Raw genomic sequence first — 14,351 nt, 5'->3', positions numbered from 1 at the left:
TAGAAGTGCCTCATGTACAACAGCGACTTTATGTGCAATCATGATATCAGTGAGCCCAAACCACTTCAGCAACGAGTTGATTAGTAATTTAGCATCATTCACTCCCAATCATGGACACCCTCTTGTGTTTTGCTGCCCTTTTGGGTACAATAGGAAGTGGCCAGGTTCGCCATACACTGACAGTTTTGTTGACTATTTACTTCCAGTATCTAGTAGCACCCGATGGGGGCAGTCGTGGGCTGGAGATTAGGGAACTGGTCCTGTGACCGTAAGGTTGCTGGTTCGATCCCCAGTGCCAACAGTCTATGACTGAGGTGTCCTTGAGCAAGACACCTAACCCCCAATTGCTCCCCATGCGCCATGCATAGGGCTGCCCACCGCTCTGGGTAAGTGTGCTCACGGCCCCCTTGTGTGTGTGTGTGTGTGTGTGTGTGTGTGTGTGTGTGTGTGTGTGTGTGGTGTTTCACTTCACGGATGGGTTAAATGTGGAGGTGGAATTTCCCTGTTTGTGGGATTAAAAAAGCATCAATTAACCATTAACCTTCCTGTTTGAAACTAAAGAAGCAAAATTTGGACACTAAACATATTTTGGCTGATAAATGTTTTGTGGTGAGCGGAAAATCATGTCGATTTTTCTTTTAATAATGAATATAAAACTATTTTCCCCATTCAGATTTCGTTCGTTGTTGTGTTGTGTGTTGTACAGCTCTGGTTGTTCGAAAACGGCCACAGGTCCTCCATGTTAAACTAGTGACTGGAGTGGGGAAACCTCAATAGTGATTGGTTAGCTGTGGATGACGTATGGTGCTGTTTTGTGGGCACTTTTGTGGTTGTTTTCAACTTAAACATGCTGTTTAAAAACGCGAAATAATTCCAGATGCCTTGCAGCATCATCATTAAACACAAGCAACAAACTATCGTGAGGCCACACAATGCCTGGGATGGGTCAACTTCCTGCATAGTGATGAACTGTTTTTCACGGCTCTCTATGCAGTTTGAAGTTCCTTTGAATATTTTTTACTGCTAGTTTCAGTGTGTGAAGTACTGCTAACTCATTAGCCATAGCAGCACTGGTGCTAGCTTCAATATTATTATAATATGCTATGGCATCATAGGTATCATAGTTACAGTTGCTAGGCTACTGGGTGACCCAATTTGCTACAGCGCCACCCTGAGGCAGACCTCTGCTTCATCTCTAGCAGACTAAATAATGACCGCCCCCTGAGTTTGTATTGAGTTTGTTTTTCAGCATAACTTCATAGTAAGTTTATTTTCAGGGACCACCACGCCCCCTCCCCCCCAGAACTTTGGGGGGGACCCATTAAGGGACATCCTGGACTCCTCAGGAGACCCTATATTTTGCACCTTGCCCAGTTTAAAAACTGTCTTAAAGTGTCTAAATACCCTGTGGAAACGTTCCCGGTCGCTCAGTGAATCAGTAAACCTCTTACTCTTCTCGCACAAAAGTCCCTCCCCCGCGCCTGCCCCGCCCCTTTTTAATAGTACGCGCTCTCTTTCTCCCGCGCAGACACACCTACACACACATACACACACGCACGCAGCGCGATGAAGAGCAGCGCCGAGTCGTCGCCATGCGCACCGGGCTGCCGAGGACCGCCTGCTGCCTGCTGCCGCTTACCGTCGCCCTCTGCGCGCTGCTCTCGCACGCAGCAGCCTACTTCGGGTCAGTAGCGGGGTTGGAATGGGGGCGTTTTGCGCCCTGGTCGCTTTCATTCGCTTTTGGGGTTTTGTTTCTGGACATCGTTACGCGCGGGGATCCTGGACGCTCTGTGCGTAATTACGCATGAGTCTCTCTGCAGTGCTCTCTACACTTAACGACTTGTCCCGAATCCAAACAGGTGTTCAAACTCAGGCTGGGATTTACACACTATTAATGTGTTTAAAACGCCTGTTATTTGGTTATTATTGTGTTTTTATCTCCACAGAAATGTGTCCTGTGGTGACAGCGCATGTCATTGCTCTGAGCTCGGGATGAATTTAGCTGCCTGGAGTTTACATTTTGCCAAAAATGCTGTTTTTTTCTGCTTTGAAGAGAGGGAAGTGTAGCAGGCTCTTCCCAGATGTTCCTTGGGCTGGTTTTTGGCAGCGCTACCTTATCATTAAGCTCTTACTCTGGCTGCCCTTCACAGAACATTACTGCCTAGATTAATGTGTGCTTTAGTATTTCCCTGCGTCAGTAATGCTAAGATATTGATATTTTACCCAGTATTTTTAGAAACACCACCACTCAGGAATGCGAGTCCGAAAGGGCAGAGGAGAGACGTTTTATAAATTTATGTGAACGAGTTTTGGTCAGTCATATCTTCATTATGGCCTCATTGTCTGTCTGTTAAGGAAATTAGCCATCGCTGCTGTGTGAACTGTGCCTTGCTTCTCTCTCATTATGAAAGAACACATGAAGCCCTTTTCCTTCCAATGAAAGGAACCCAAGCGGCTCTGTCTAGTGGGGCCATGGCTAAGGGGACAGGAGCTCAACTGTAGGGGCTCTACTGTAGAGATAAACCTATTTATTATAGAAAACTACCAAGACTTTTGAAACGTGTGTTACTGAGTCAGAGTAATGTGTCCTGTAGTTTACTTTACTCATCAGTTAAACTTACTAATGCAAATCTAGTAACACTTATTATTATTATTATTCCCTCTATAATACCTTAGATTCTTAGGTAAATCAAGTTAAGATCAAAGGTAAGATAAATCCTACTGGCTGAAAAGTTTGTTAACCCAAAATGTTTGCCAGCATTCTTAACTCAGATGTTTCTAATTTTTCATTTGTTCTCTTTGAATAATGTGATTTTTTTTGAGTCATAACATTGTAACCAGCCATGTGCCTCATGCCAAACTGCAACGTTTGGATATATTTTACATCATCATGATGGTGTTTAGTGTACAGATTTACCTGCCAAGAATGACATCAGGTGATAAATATCAGCCCAGTTTTTGAAAAAAAAATGGACAAGATGCATGAAGCCATTTGAGTCAGCAGCAATCTGTGACTCTTGTCTTGTCTGCACTGTTAGTTCATCACTATATGAACCAGTTAATTTAGCATAAAGGAGTTGTTTCACTTGATACCAGTACATCAAACAGGGATGAGTATTGGATTCAAGTTAACCGGCCTAATTGAAGATTAAGCAGAGCTTGAAAAAGTAGAGCGCTGCCAACTCAGTGGAGACCATTTAAAGTGACTCGGCTTTTTGAGAACTTTACTTGTTGCAGAAAGTATCTATAACTCAAATATAAAGTTATTTAAGCTTGTATCTGTAATTGTACTTATTTTTTTGAGGCTATGAGTTTGCATGATTTTTTTAAGGTTTCACGGATGCACATCTTATTACTCAGCTGTTAAACTGAGTGTTGGCAGTGGAAGTTAATTGCTTTCTGAATTCTGATTGGCCACTTTATTCCCATTACTGGCCTTTTGTTGTGGAGGATCTCATGTAGTTTGGTGTCTTTGTTTCATACTGGGGCTCTACTCCAATGCTGCTAGTCAAATTAAAGTTGCATTCAAAACACGTGAGCAAAACGACAGGCATGCAAATCATTCACCAAGTGCACAAAACAAGGTGCTGTTTTAACTTTTAAAACATGACTAACCTGGCTGCCTTATGGCTGTGAGTTCATTGCAGCTCCACCATTGAGCTGTACTGACTGTTGGGTCGTAAATAGTTTGTGCTTTTCAGCATTTTTCTGGTTCAACAGAAATTACTTTTAGTGTATTTAGTTGTTGCATTTATTGCAGCTTTTATTCTTTTCAGGAGATGCCAGCTTTTCAATTAAGTAGGCAGGGATATTTTTCCACACCTCCAAAGTTTAGTCTTAAAAGTTGGCTACATTTTCTGCTTCTTATGATCCAAATAATCACAAACACATTAGGGATGCTGAGGTTGTTCCACCACCAACTGCTCTGTTTGATTTGCAAAGTTTCTTCCTTTTCTCAGTAAGAGCTTCTTGTCAGCTACACATCCTTTCAGACCCACAGTGCTGAGTCGTCTTCTCAGTGGAAGGATGGTTTCAGATCTGAAGCAAGAGTGGAGTTTTTCTCCTCGCTCTCTCTCTCTCTCTCTCAAAGATGAAAGGATTTAGTGCTGTTTACCTGTTAGGGAGAGTTGTGGTGGTCTGCCAGGTCTTGCATGGTTGTCCCAGTTTCTTGGGATCTTCTAATCAATTTTCAATCGGTCAAGTCTACTTTGGGAAGCTTCTGTTCTTTTCACTTATTTTCCTTTGACTTACCCAGATTATGTTGTGTCGAACCTCCTCAGAAATTAAAATTGAATAGCCTATAATGTTACTGAGGACTGAATACATGGAGGGTGGTCTCTGGCTTTTCTGCAGTACTATATAGGCAACTCTGTACTCAGTACTCAATTTTTGGACCTTTTATGATGGATTTTTGTTCTACTGAATGCAAGTTAGCTTGAAAAAAGAGAAAACACAAACAGCATGCGACCTCTGCACACTTCATCTTGTGCAAAGTGCATAGTAAACAAATGCATTCAATTTTTACCCACAATACATTGCCACTATTTTTGACCATTTTAAAGTCAAACTTTAGTCAAACTACTAAATTTAAAGGAAAGGAAAAAGACACAGAATATGTTGTGACTGGTCTAAAGTGATGAACATTTTCCTAAATATACCGTGGATGGATCTGGCAGTGCCCATTGTAATTTATTTGATTGTACCTCATGTTTATACTTTTATTCACACACACACACACACACACACACACACACACACACACACACACACACACACACACACACGCACACAAAGAAGAAACTGTTCTTCTTAAACATTTCAGCTTTAAATCAACAACTATTGTTATTATTATTGTTATTATTATTATTATTATTATTAGTTGTACTAGTAGTAGTATTAGTAGTAGAAGTAGTAGTATTAGTAGTAGTATTAGTAGTAGTAGTAGTAGTAGTAGAAGTATTATTAGTATTAGTATTAGTATTAGTAGTAGTAGTAGTAGTAGTAGTAGTAGAAGTAGTAGTAGAAGTAGTAGTAGTAGTAGTAGTAGTAGTAGTAGTAGTAGAAGTAGTAGTAGAAGTAGTAGTAGTAGTAGTAGTAGTAGTAGTAGTAGTAGAAGTAGTAGTAGTATTGATGATGATATTTCTCCAGGCTCACCGGTCGGGAGCCCCTATTGTTCTTGCCCAGTCCGCACCCCCTGGATCCCCCCAGCGGCAGAGCGCATGTGAAGCAGTGCGAGCAGTTAAGCCTCACGCGCCGTCAGAAGCGCGTGTGCCGGAGGGAGCCAGGGCTGCCCGAGACGCTGCGCGAGTCCGTGCGCCTCAGCCTGCTGGAGTGCCGCTACCAATTCCGCAACGAGCGCTGGAACTGCAGCCTGGACGGGAGGGGCAGCTTGCTGAAGAGAGGTGAGGGGCAGGAGCAGCACAGAGGTTTAAAGCATTACAGGATACGCAAAAATATCGCAATAAAAATTAACGAAAATGTAGAATTTAAATACCAAAACACATACAGACAAAGTATGGAAATACAAAAATTATACACTTTCTTTTACCAACGTTACACTTAACGACTTCTAGAGCCTACAATGGTAGCGTTTCTAATGGAAGTTTTTATTTGTTTATGTCGTTCATTTTTTGTGTTTTGATTTAAAACTTTTTTGCTTTTTTACTAATTGATTTATGCTTTATAAAAAAACTTTATTTATATATATTCATTTTTTTCTCACATAAAATCATGTTTTTGTCTGTTCATATTATTTACAATAATGCTTCAGGTTGTGATTGTGGATATACAAAAAAGTAATTACCTCGAGTAGTTTTCTACTGAACTACTAATGTACTCGAGTTATTTTCTTAACTAACACTGCACAGTAAATTGTCACTAGAGTAACAGAATTTGTATTATATATATATATATATATATATATATATATATATATATATATATATATATATATATATATATATATAATAAGAGCATAAATCTCTCATACAAGATCTAATCAGCGCAGGACACTACAAGCCAATCAGAACGCAGGAGCCTCTTCAGTAGCCAATCGCTTCGTAGGAGGCGGGCTTTGAATGTGACTATAGGCGGGAAAAACGGAGCGGCTTCAGAAGCCTCTTAGTCTATTTTTAGCTAAATGGGGAAAGAGCGCTGGCTGTGAGAGGAAAAGGGCGGACCGAGTGGGGACTTTCATCTCGAAAAAAAAGAAGAAAAAAAGCTTCTAGTCAAAATAACAATTAATTGGATCTGAATACACCCTAACGACGGTTCCGGGGTAAGAAAACAACGGTGCTAAAAGGTCGTGTGGGGATTAGCCCGCTGTGGCTAATGCTCATGCGTGTGGAAGCTACTGAAAGCCATCGATAACGGGCTGAATACACAGCCTGCAGGGAACAGTACCACTGCAGAACCTCCTTCTTTCATCACAACAGCTTGGATCCACCTGTTTTCTGCAGGGGTGGAAAGAGTGCTGGAAATATTTGCTTAAGTCCAAATTCTGTTACTCTAGTGACAATTTACTGTGCAGTGTTAGTTAAGAAAATAACTCGAGTACATTAGTAGTTCAGTAGAAAACTACTCGAGGTAACTACTTTTTTGTATATCCACAATCACAACCTGAAACATTATTGTAAATAATATGAACAGACAAAAACATGATTTTATGTGAGAAAAAAAGTTTTGAGTCCTGATCCGGATCAGGTTGTGCTCCACTAGTGCACATTTACGCAGCTTTTTGTGACCTGTGTAAGGAACAGTGTTTACAGTAACTACATACTGTAACGTCCTGCTGGACGTGTTGAAGGATTTCTCTCGACCATCCTTCAACAGGTCCAGCAGGACGTTAAAATACATTTCATGGTCAGATAATTATGTAAGACTTTCTACTTTATCTGTTCTCTTTATCTGAAAATGTTCTTTTTAAAAAAAAAAATCAAAACAGCTTAGATTCGCCGGTTTTCTAAGAACACAGGATAATGTGACATTTTGTGCTCCATAGTCCATAAAATGACACCACTCAAATGAATAGAGACCACAATACAAAATGTTTTCTTTTTTTTTGATTGTTTTCAAAACAATCAACAGAACTGAACATTAGTCACATGAGAAGATATAAAAATGCTAAAAATATAAAGGGGAGTAATGCATGACTTGTTTCTCCCCCAAGCCTTTAAGGAGACAGCCTTCCTGCTGGCAGTGTCTTCAGCAGCGCTCTCGCATGCGCTGGCCAAAGCGTGCAGCTCCGGGCGCATGGAACGCTGCACATGTGACGACTCTCCGGGTCTGGAGCAGCGTGAAGCGTGGCAGTGGGGAGTGTGTGGGGACAACGTCAAGTACAGCACGAAGTTCCTCAAAAAGTTCCTAGGCCAGAAACGGGCCAGCAAGGATCTGCGGGCGCAGATTGATGCCCATAACATTAACGTGGGTATCCGGGTGAGTGACATGAGCCAGAATCAAACCTGCCCTCACTAAGTGGTTCTACATTACAGAGGAATACGCACATAGTCCATTGTAAAAAAACAAAAAAAAAACAGGTGTTACATTAACATTAACTCACTTCTTTAGATGTTACACTAACATCAAATTTCTTCTGAAAGCCAAGAGGAGTGAGCACTGGAAGAAATTCAAATTATGATTATCATTCATTCAAATTCTTATGACAGAAACTGTTTTTATCTATATTTTAAGTTTCAGCACAAACACGTATCATTTTAATCAGCACAAATGGAAACTCAAATAAATAAACAAGCAAACAAATGAATAGTAAAACAATAGTGCCGCTATCAAACTAAAGGTAAATATTCATTGCACTTTGTGTGACTGCGAATAGACGGGCCTAGGGAAGCCCTCTGTCCAGACTCAGAACCTTTAATGAAGCTTAACTTCTCTCCCACCTTCTCTTCCTCTGCCGTGATTTGAAGGGTGCGGCTCTCCCTGCCAGCAGCCTGAAGGAGACTTGTCTGAGTGGGGTGAGGCAGGCAGGCACTGGCCGGCTCTCTGGAGCCAGGTGTTTCTTCCTCTGGCCCAGGCTTGCTGCGGGGGCCCTCTGAAAATTAGAGGCCTCCCATCAGGACGATTATACCATGAAGAGGCCTCTGTAATATACGAGCATTTTTTCCACACACTGTATGCCTCCCGCACGGCTGATTTGAGCTCTGCTGCCACTGCGCTCAAAAGACTTCCATAAATCCTCATAATATCTTCCACAACGGACCCGTAACCAGGAGACAAGCTGCCTCAGGGAAAGAGAGAGAGACATAGAGAAAGAAACAGTGAGGGTGAGAGAAGACGGCGCTGATCAGTCTCGGGTTCTGCTGTTTTTCCGTGTTAACACCTAGGGCCAAAAACAATGTGGCTGAATTCTTGTTGTCTTTCCTTCTGTTTGTCAGTCTCTCTCTTTTTTTCTCTTTCTATCTACCTCTGTCGTTCACTTGGAGGGCCCTTTGAGTCTTACCCACTCATATCTTATAGGTGAGGACTTCTTACTGGCCCCTGTCCCACGCAGAAGACGTCTTTCGAGTTTAGGCCAAGTAGATAAACTCTTGACCTCGTATTAAAGTAAAATTTTGCCAGGAAAAAATATTCTCCCTGTTACCCCAACTGAGAAAATGTTGTTTTTTCCATAGTTCAAAAAATCACTTTTATCCTTTATTAGTGCAGCTGTTGTGAGGAGTATATTTGACTTATACAGTATGCACTGTGTACATTAGGCAGTGCATAGAGAGGAAGGGACAAAGAGAGAGAGGTAGAGAAAAAGCGGTGCATCCATCATCTCCACCACATGCACCCACCACTGGTAGCTCAGGGCTGAGGAGTTCCATCCCATCCCAGGATACAAACTAAAGGACACATATCCCGCAGGAAAGTAACTTTCCGGTAGATAGGAAGCCAAGATAAAATCTTTGTTAATGAATCAGTCTGATCAGGCTGTCAGCTGTACCATTTCTCCTCTCAATATCCTCCTATATTTTCCACTGTATTTCACAACATAGTCTAGTATGTTCATATACGTCCATATATATAGGAATTTTTTTTAGGATTCTTTAGGATTAAAGCAGTAGGAGACTTGCAGTGTCACACAGAGTAAGATCGGTGCACTACCCAGCCTAAAAATATTTGGGATGTTGTCCAAAGTATTGATTGATGAATAAATGAAGCAGAACTTAATTTGGACAGCTGATTATGACGATGATGATATAGGTTGTGTCAAGTTAGGTTGGGACAGAATTTTGTTGGGCTCAGGTTAAGTTCAGACTCAAAACTGTAGGTGCTGTAGGTCAAGTAGGATCAGTCCTGTACAGAAAGTTTATTAGAAAGTTTTAGGCCCAGTTAGGGCTCTTTTGCACTTTCATAGTGAAACGTGATGTACAATATGGCTGTTCTCGTTGTCGTTGCATCCCACATATCATACATGTATCTGATCGAGGACCATGTGTGAAAGTGGCTCAAAGCTGATTAAAAATGATTAGAATTTTGTCTTCACACAGATCTGAAGAAACCTGTTACATTTAAGTAAAAAATCAGATTCGTGCCACTGTAACGCTTGTTGTGTTATTTTGACCTCTTCCTCTCTCTTTCTCTCTCCAAGGCTGTGAAGAGTGGTCTGAAAACAACCTGTAAGTGTCACGGCGTCTCCGGTTCTTGCGCCGTACGAACATGCTGGAAGCAGCTCTCGCCGTTCCACGACACGGGCCGTCTGCTCAAGTTCCGCTACGACACGGCTGTGCGTGTCCTCAGCCTCACCAACGCTGCCACCGGTGAGACCGAACTGGCCGGCCCCCGTCGCCATGGCAACAGCGTGGTTCCCCGGCCCCGCCCCACCGACCTGGTGTTCCTGGAGGAGTCACCCAGTTTCTGCCGACCGTCTCGCTACTCCCCCGGCACAGCTGGACGCCATTGCGCCAAGGACACAAGCTGCAGCAGTCTGTGCTGTGGGCGGGGTTACAACACAGCCCTGCGTCTCACCACACTGTCATGCCACTGCCAGGTTCGCTGGTGCTGCCACGTGGAGTGCCAGACCTGCCTTAGGGAGGAAGAGGTGTACACTTGCAAGAAGCACTGAGATGCTGTGTTCAAAATGGTGCCCTCATCACTTTCCCTAACATTGAATCAGGATCACTGTATAGAATACTATTGTAAGGAACAGAGAGGGTCCTATAATCACTATTTGCTATATTTAACAGTCTGTAGCACGACATAGAACACTATTATAGCGGACAGAAAAGGTCATGTAATCGCTATTCCCTACACTGGAAGAATCAGAAAGTTTATATAGAAAACTACTATAGGGAACAGAATAGCCCCCCCAATCACTAGATGATGTGGCACGGGACATTCCCGACACAGGAATTTTGGTCATCACTCTGCCACCGTAGTCACATTGCACCTCATTCGAAGCAATGTATTATGAATTTTTCATGTTCTCTAGGGAATATCGTTTAAACACTCTTGTGATACATTTGAGAATTGTCTGATGGATATTCTCCACTATGTTATCGGATGCCACTACAGAAGGGCTCCCAGAATAGCGCTCTATATAGTGAATGAGGCCTAGTTTTGGAACAGAGCCAGGAAGACAAGGAAAAAGGGAATGGATATAGCAAGATGGAGAGGAACACAGAAAGAGAGGGAGAAAGGAAGGTAGGGAGGTCTTTGGGTATAAGAATAGTAGAGGAGTGTGAGTGAACTACACATACACAGAAAGAGGTGAAAAAGACAGAAGCACAGGGTGGTGTGGGAAAATCTGGATAAAGGTGGATGAAAGAAAGTTAAGAGCAGTGGGGTCCGCTCCTGCATGATTGCAGACAGCTCCAGGGGCCAAAAGGAGAGAGTTTAGCATCGCTCTCTCAAACTCTGGCCTCTCAGACAAGTGTGGGCAAAGTTGGACAAGGACCCCAAGGCATGGCTAACAAGATGCCTGTCTGAAATAGGAGTTGCACTCCTGCTTTCATAGAAGGAACATTGCACAAATTCCATGTCTTTTGGCCTCACTGAGATTGCTTCAAGTGGAGGAGAACCACTTATTGAGGTCGCAGCAAGAATGAACTTCTCATTTCTCCTGCCAAACGCACGGAACAGAAAAGGGCCTTCCAGGATCTGCAGAGATGCAGGAGCCATGAACCATGATAGGTGCTCCAAGGACGAATTAGACGTTTGGAAATAGTGGCAACCCTGAGTAAAATATAAGGGAGAATTTGCCAGTGCCACAGTGATCCACTCATTTCTCTGTCTGTCTGTCTGCCTGCCTGTCTACCTGCATAGCTGTTTTGCTGCAAAAATCAAAGTAAGGGTCAAATGTTATGCTGAAATTATGAAGCACTTATTTGTTATGATGAGTATATTGTGTCCTTTGCTTGGTGGAGGAGAAAGTCATGTAACTGTGTAAACCAAAGGCATTTTAAATAATTTTATCCTGTGGAAAAACTAGAATATGTGATGGAAATATGCAACAATATTACTTTGATTCATTTTTAGCTATAAATTATGATAAAAAATATCCAGTTGTTAATTTCTGGTAAATATTTAAAGGCCCATATAAAAGAAGCATATTTTCCTCATGTTTTTTAGAGTTTTATTTAGTATGTAAACAAAGTTTCAAAATGCACTGGTCACTCTCCACCGTCCGGGACAGTGTTTTTGTGAACCACTATATTTACATATATCCATGTATTCAGCCTACAGCAGTTTAGCTCCGCCCATTCACAATAAGGTTATAAGCAGTTTTTCAGCATAGACTGCTGTTTGAATGAGGCACAACACAGGATAGCTAATCAGAGCAGAGGTTTACAGACATGTGCATCCTCTACAGAGAACACACTAATACAGCATATTGGAAAAAAATAATATAATAAAAATAATATAAAATATGCCCAACTTTTTCTCAGGCCAATGTGTTATAATTTCCTCAAATGTGTTAAATTCAGAAAAAAAAAACAGTAATTGTGTATTAAAATGTGACAAAGGGTGTCCTCTGTAGAGGATGTGTTTACCTATTTTACTTCAACAACATCAATAAAACGTCATTTGACCAGGGTCCCCAAACTTACGAACTTAAACTTACAACTGTAGATCATTCTTAACTTTAGGGCAACAAAAGCAATGGGTTTAAATCTAAAGGAGAGGTTTGAAAATGTTTTATGACTGTTTTAGGTACATAAAACGAAACAAATGTAGTAAAGGGGAAAATATAACATAAAAACGTAGAACATGGGCATTTTAAAGAAATAAGTGTGTTGTTGGTAGATGTGATGGGTTTAATAATATAGAAATCATAAAACAATCCAAAGCCATGTAATGTGTAATTGTGACTAAGTGTTCAAACATGTTTATGAGCAAAACATGCATGAGAGATTACAAAGGCCAGTACGGCGTGTTATTAGTGTGCATGTGATCCCAATTCCCTACAGCTGTGTAAGGTTTATAAACATGTGGCCATTTTTGTAGTGTCTTTATACTGCACTTTCCCATCAAGGACAAATGAGTACCTCTTTCCCAGAACAACGATCGCCCTTACTTTCCCCTCCACAAAGCCCAACTCAGTCTCATCTGAGCCTCTTTCATGTCTGTTAAGTCTTTGAAACGACTTCATTCCACCCCCTTATTTTCCCTATTACCAATCAGAGAAAATAACAGCTCTTACTCTCCTGAAACACTGCATTTCTCTCTGCCCTGGACTCGAAAGGTCAATCGGGGACCGCCCAACAAGTCTTAGTCACGCAGCTTTGATTGCAATTTTTCTGTTCTGGAAAAAAAAAATTTTTTTTTTAAATACAATGACAATGTCCTGATATGACTGGAATCCATATATATGGCTAAAGAGGTACTGAGTGACCCATTTCTGCAGTCACATACTGAAACCCAGACAGTTTCAATATTTCCCATAAACATTAAAATTCATATGCAAGCATTTTCAACAGTTAAACATTATCAGGCTCGAAGTAAGTGAGGGAATGTGCCTACTTGTGCAATACTCTGTATGCATGCGTGTATATGTGTGTGTTGTCTGGACAGGAAGAGAAACTCCAGTAAAATTGGCCACATCAATCAACTTGAAGAAAGTCCAAGTTTCTAGTGTCATGGTTAGTGAACTGAGGCAGCTGGAACATTTAAAAGAAAAAAAAAGTGGTTAGCTTCAGAAGACAGCCTAAAAAAGCTACATATAACATTTTTACTTTTCAGTTTCGTTAAAAGATGGTCATAAATCCTTTGCAAACATAGGTTTAGTTGCTTTCCTTTTTTTTCGTTAAAACATTTTAAGGCATAGTCCAGTTGCTTTATGGTATGATGATTACACAGACTCAAACAATGATATCATGAACAGAACCAAAAGCAGTTGTTTTTGACCTTTTTACCAACTTTGCAACTTGGATCTCTTTATTGTGGTGGTGATAGGAACCGGGGGTCACGATGTCTACACTACAAGTAATTTTTTTTTCGCCCTGACCATTTAACTATGCAGAAAAAAAAATCTGTGGAATTCTCCTCATAAAAAAACAAGAGAGAGTTTTATTTTTAACATTGTTTATAAGTGAGTTTTTCATCTAGACAAAGAGATACACCCATTGCTTCTTTCATTGAGGGAACACATGCAAATGCCTTCAGCCATCAGCAAAGCCAAACTCAATCCTTTCCTCATCTGTATGTGTGTGTGTGTGTGTGTGTGTGTGTGTGTGTGTGTTTTCTCAGATTGTAATATCTAAAACATTCAGTGTTTATATCACAGTACAATATCAGTGACCAAAGACAGTGACAGCAGTAGGTTGAGTAGCAGTAGCTCAGTATAAGGGAGTTTTTGACAGTATAATGTTTCACGTTGAGCAAGGCACACTTTCTCCTGGGGGGACTTTTTTCTACCTCACCTGGCTTTTGGGGAATATAAATGAAAAAAAAGATATATTCAGTTCTCAGTAGATATTTAAAACAAGAACTTTTAATCTTAAGTTAATATACACTGTCTCTGAAATGGTGTATGATGGCCTTTTGACCGTTTTTACCTTTGTGGCCTACTCGCTTATTTAAGTTACTGTATCAGACTCAAATAAAGTTTACATAAACCTTTGTAGAAATTGATTTGTATTGTTTGGCTCCAGTTTTTTCTTTCTTTCTCTCTCTCTCTCTCTCTTGCTCTATCTCTCTCTCTTTGTGGTTGAACACCTGTCCCATGTTTCTCACATGAGTGATTTTAGTTAAATGAGTGCTCATTATACAGTCCGCTGAGGGAGCAGTGACCAACATCTCTGATCTCTAAGGCTTTGTTCACATAGGAGGAAATATTGGATTTGTCCACAATGCAAGTTAAAAATCTGATTTGTCTGGTAAAACTAGTTGCATTTGCTGGTGTGTGCATTTTA

General features: G+C 41.1%; 1 protein-coding gene across 1 annotated transcript; it reads left to right on the top strand.

Annotated features, from left to right (window-relative positions):
• Positions 1-1,576: 1,576 nt before the first annotated feature.
• On the top strand, positions 1,577-14,022 carry wnt9b (wingless-type MMTV integration site family, member 9B). Its single transcript, XM_017697531.2, has 4 exons — positions 1,577-1,684; positions 5,149-5,402; positions 7,169-7,434; positions 9,590-14,022. Exons 1-4 carry the CDS (start codon positions 1,593-1,595, stop codon positions 10,061-10,063), a joined length of 1,086 nt encoding a protein of 361 aa, XP_017553020.1. The 5' UTR covers positions 1,577-1,592; the 3' UTR covers positions 10,064-14,022.
• Positions 14,023-14,351: the final 329 nt, after the last annotated feature.

This window comes from Pygocentrus nattereri, chromosome 14, assembly GCF_015220715.1.
Source record: "Pygocentrus nattereri isolate fPygNat1 chromosome 14, fPygNat1.pri, whole genome shotgun sequence".
Taxonomy (NCBI): Eukaryota; Metazoa; Chordata; class Actinopteri; order Characiformes; family Serrasalmidae; genus Pygocentrus; species Pygocentrus nattereri.
This window is presented reverse-complemented; position numbering and strand designations above follow the sequence as displayed.